Here is a 5231-nt window from a genome sequence, read left to right as displayed (position 1 = left end):
AAAAAAAAAAAAAGAGAGAGCACTGAGCAGTATGCTGCCGTTAGTTCAAACCAGGCCTTTGCAATAGATGAATGCTAACGCTAAAGCCAAAAAATGCAATGCGCTATACGGACAGAGAGAATCCTGAAACCAAAGTAAATGTTTCATCAAATCAAATCTCAACGTGGGCAACACCTCTAATAAGAAAATGAAGTTTTCTATTAAAATGCATTTTCCATCAGCACCCAGTGCGTTTCCTTCTGTATAAAACAGAATTATCATCACAGGACAAAAAAAAAAACGACAACAGCTAAAGAAACCCAAGAGGACTTAACTACAAATTAAACAATTTACAAGTTTTAAGCACAGTTATTCACTACCGCACTCCTAACAGTAGATCTCCAAGTCCCAAATTAATGCCTAAAGACAGCAAAGAAACGTTTTGACATGCATTTAGTGAAGATGGCTGGATGTTGACACAAATTAGCTGATGGCCCCGTGCAGCGTGTTTCCAGGTTGTATTTTGTGCAACAGAGCAGCTCTTAGGCAAGGATCTAAGCCCCAATACAGGCACTTCCTACTGAGCTCTGATACCATCCAGAAACAGAGGTTCCGCAGGAGACAGTTCCTTAAACCAGCTAGCGATGACTCTGAAAGTCCATTGTTTTAAGAATTCAAAAAAATTTATGTAGGACCTATGCAAAAACAAAGCTTGAGGCTCCCTCTGCTGGTTCCCAAACAACAACAGAAGGGGAAAATAAAGATGGAAGGGTTTTAGCTCTGGGCAGGACAAACTCAAAACCACACCGTCTCCTGCTAGTTTTCCACATGACCCCTTGTTATATATGGTAAGGACAGAAAACCCTCTTAGAAGTTCAAGCATGAGGGATACACTCCGTACCAAACTAAATATGTAAAAGAAAAAATTATAAAATTTTAAATAGATCGTATTTTATGTTGTTATATTTAATCCTAATTACTCCCTGAACTGTTGTCCCAAATCTTTCTCCATAGTACCCACTTTACTTTCTTATTTTGTCTCCGTGAAGATTTAATTTTCTGATTACCTTCTCACAGGAAAATATTGATGGCGTTATGACATCTGCTCATTTATCCATGCACTGAGCCCCGCCAGCAAACAGCCATATAACCTCAGAACACATCTGAAATAATTTGTCTGTACAATTTTATTTACCACTTGCAGTTACATTTACAAATCGTCCCATACAAGTAAAGCAGTTTTCAAAACGAACTCTACCAGAGCTACAAAAATTATTCTCTTCTCTATACATGTCACCGGCTTCAGAATTTATTTCTGTACACAGTTGCTGATTATATTTATCAAAATGTCACTATTTTTTGGCTCTGAGGATCTCCACAAAGGCAACGTCGTCATTTTATCTCATTGCAATCAAGAAAGTTAAAGTTCTTGTTCTTTCTTTCCTTCCCTCTCCTTTCATCTGAAGCTCTTCATGGCTTTCAGTTTTGGAATTCAAATGAATAAAGACTAATGCTACTATACACTAGCGGTTTTAGTAACCGAGGAAAAAAAATGTCAAGCAAAACCATCTTGCAACATTTCAAGCAATGTTTCGCTTTAGATGTGTCTGCTCATAACCATAAGTTTTGAAATATTATCTGGTAATAAGGTACATAAAAGCACATACAATTTATTCAACATGAAATGAACTTCTACAAACACATACAGTCAACTTACAGGAAACACCAGCAATGTAGGAGCGAGGAGCCAGAGCTGTTCAAAAAGAGCAAGTGTTTTGAGGAAAGCCTGAATGGGGGAAGGATATGAAACTCAAATATTGCTCTCAGAGTAACTTCCAGTTTTAAGCATTTCCAAAAGACTTGAGAAAAATATATACATTCGAAATGTAACTGTTCAAACTTCCTGAACGCCAGCTCTTATACACAAGTGCTTCTAAAGAGAAAAGAAATCATCTTCCCCAGGAGAGGGCAGGAGATCTATACACAGAAATAACCAATACAAAATCCTGGCCCCGTTGAAATACACAGCAATTCTCAGAATGAAGCCAGCAGGGCAAAAATTCATTGTTTCAAACACATTTCTTGCCCAAGTCAGCTAAGCCTGCCTACCTCTTTGCATCATAGTCCCGCAGAGGTAACACTAATTATGTCAATCAAGCCTTTATGTTTACTTGTCAATCCCTTTAAAAAAAGACACTGGAAATCTATCCTGGTACTGGAGTTCGCCAACCTGGGATAAGATCAAAACCATGAAACAGGCTGTGTATAGCCAGTAAGATAAGCTTATTTAACATTTACCTTGCAGCAATCTGATCAGTCTCATCTCCCTTTATTTTTCAATTCCTCCAAAGCCCCAAGGCTCACAGCAAGGCAACACAGGCAGAAAAATCAAATACACGGGATCTCAGAATTGCTGTCTACCCCCTCAAATAGTTTAAGAACAGCCAGGAACAGTCTAAAAGCAGCAGCATCGTTAACATTACAATAAGCCAGACAAGCCAGCTGAAGTTGGCCAACATCAAACACTGAAAACCTCAGTACTTCATGGTACAGCTCCATCAACAAGCAACCACAAAGCAAACTCAGATGTGGATTTATTACACAACAGCAAGTTTCCAATCCTATCGTGATATGAAGTAACCGAATATCAAAAAAATGAAGTAAGTTCAGCAAGGCAAAGGCACACACACAAGCAGTTACCACAGTTGTGGGTAACCCGGTTGCATAGATACACCATTATGTTCTTGTTGTATTGTTCAGAAGGAGCTAGGGAAAAAAAATAATGTAGTATATAGCCCCTTTCCTAAGATGCTTTATTAATAATTTGAAAGGACTGTACCAAGACTACAGCTGTGAGTACATGGTTTTTAAACATCTTCCAATTTCTCCTATTTACAGGAGGAACATTCAAGATGTTTAAAAGGAAGCTGCACCGAAAATAAATGTAAACAAGTGAAAAGACCACATTTTAAACAAATTGTTTTACTTTAGGCTGCCAGTGTGAGATACACGATTCCACAACATTTTAGGTTGTTTTGTCTATCTTATTTTCCATATCTTATTTTTACAGTAGCCTTGAATACTTCAGTATGTAACATCCTGCTAAACCTTCAAAGCAATTTGGGTAACACATTCAAAATATAGCTTGAAACTGCTCTGAAATGTTTCATCATTTTTGCATGTTTTCACTGAAAAAATCCTGCTTGACTAAAAAAAGCAAAGTATTTTTTTCTTTAATATTTCCCCAACACTGGAAAACCCATGTGATCCTGCACACCAGTGAATTAAGAACTAATTCTAAGTCTAGTGTTTCACACCTTCCCTCACCCCTGCAAAGATAAACAAAAAAACCAAGCCCAAAAAGTCAGAAAGAGAATTTTAACATCACTGTTTATCACAACACATCACAAGCAGCCTCAGCTACAAATTTCTACAACCATTTCTTTACTTCACAACTGCAGCCAGAGTTTGAAGCTACTGAAAGAAGCCAGTAGATTCTCTCTTACTGCGCAGAAATATAAAGGGGTTAAAGGGATCACTAAAACAAACTAGCTTCTCCATACGACTGCAATACTACAAATCATGTTATTTTATCTGCAGAGAGCAATATTACACCTTACAGAATAAAGTAGCTGTTCTTAATCCAACATAACTGATGGACACACCTAGCAGCCTGCCCCTTTGACTGAGCCGGCCTATTCTACTCATCTACTACTCACCTGTTGTGAAGAGCAGAGGAGGAAAAGCTGATCTAAGGGAGTGCCCCGGTTAGAGAAGACAAGGTTGGGACCTTGACTCCTGAAGGAGAACTGTGAAGATCTGAACCCGAGGAAGAGCACTTCTGTATTTTTCATACATGGAAGAACACTGAAGTGTGGAATTCGATCACGAGACTTGCCCTTACGTATAAAAAAGTGACTAGATTAAAAGCAAAGACAGGGTAAGGACTGGAGAAAAGCAGGCTTCAGTTACTCCATATAAGGCTTCTGAGCCTGAACCTAAAAAAAATGGGTAGCATGAGTTCCCTATTAACAGGAACTAGATGTTATGTCGGTGGAAACAGAGGTGAGTGGTATAACTGGCTGCACCCCAGGAGACTGAGAAGAAAGCAAAACAGAGAAGCTACAGCACTTGGCATTAAACGACAAGCAAGCTGCAACATTCAACAGAACTGACAAGGAGTTGAAAAATGTATTTTATTCCTCCTGTACTAAAGTGATGACACCGTACAAGTTCCCAATTATATGAAAACAGCTTTTGGTAACTCATTTTTTAACTGAACAACTAATTTCAGCACGATTACCCTAGCTTTAAAAGGCTAAAAAACCCAGACTGAAGTCCACTTATTTGTTTTAACAAGTGTATTTTCCATGAAGTCCACGCTGTCCACCTTTGCGTGTTCCAGGAGTTTGGCTGTGTAAGAAAGTTATCTGCAACAGTCATCCGAACTGAATACATCAGTTCTCCAACCATAAACAGTTCTCATAATTTAAAAAAATCACTTCATAATTTAAAATATATATCAATGACACTCTGCTTTTCTTTTAGCTAGAATGCACCAACATTACTAGCTGACTTAGAATATCAACTTGATTTTGTGAAAAAAGCTTGTGAAAAATATATCAACTTCAAAATGTACAGAAAAGGACATTAGAGAGCTGATATTTTTGGGTTACTTAATGTATTTAGAAAGAGCAGCAAGCTAGGAGTGAAGTACCCTATATTACAAATATTCAAACACCTAAGCCATACTGTATACACCTTTCTAGTGTAGTGAAGGGTTAGTTACAGGAAGAGTATTTTGAAAGCACGTACAAAGAACCGCAGCTTTGTTTAACTTAAACTTGATCACGTAGGCGGGCCAGTCTCTGTGACAGCTCATCCTGCAGAATTGTAAAACACAAAGAAACCAGCTATCAGTAATATGAAAATTAATTTTTGCAAAGTTCTGCAACGGTCAAGCAATCTCATGTCCAGATGACATGAAATTCTCATGTACAAGTCTTAACAAGATTTGCTTAAGACCTCAAGAATGGTTGTACCAGGGGAGACCAGAGGTCCATACAGCTATCTTATCTCCAGCAGTGGATACCTAGGAAAGAGATTCAGAACACAGCAAATAGAGATAAGGTTGGGGTTTGGGTTTGTTTGTTTGTTGTTTTATGTATCATCTTTGCAAGTGCACATCAGCTCTTACAGAACTGCATCCTTATTTGGATGCAGCCTTGACTGACCAAGGCTGGTAGCCAACT

At 38.3% G+C, this 5231-nt stretch overlaps 1 protein-coding gene across 1 annotated transcript in view; it reads right to left on the bottom strand.

Annotated features, from left to right (window-relative positions):
- Nucleotides 1-1150: 1150 nt before the first annotated feature.
- CHMP1B (charged multivesicular body protein 1B) overlaps nt 1151-5231 on the bottom strand; it is a 10584-nt gene continuing 6503 nt past the window's right edge. Inside the window, exon 8 of the mRNA XM_009326660.1 lies at nt 1151-4862. Coding sequence (XP_009324935.1) covers nt 4818-4862 — 45 coding nt within the window. The 3' untranslated portion in view covers nt 1151-4817. The remainder of the gene's footprint in view (nt 4863-5231) is intronic.

Source organism: Pygoscelis adeliae, unplaced genomic scaffold (assembly GCF_000699105.1).
Source record: "Pygoscelis adeliae isolate BGI_AS28 unplaced genomic scaffold, ASM69910v1 Scaffold216, whole genome shotgun sequence".
Taxonomy (NCBI): Eukaryota; Metazoa; Chordata; class Aves; order Sphenisciformes; family Spheniscidae; genus Pygoscelis; species Pygoscelis adeliae.
Note: the sequence above shows the minus strand (reverse complement) of the source record. Positions and strands in the feature narration are given on the sequence as shown.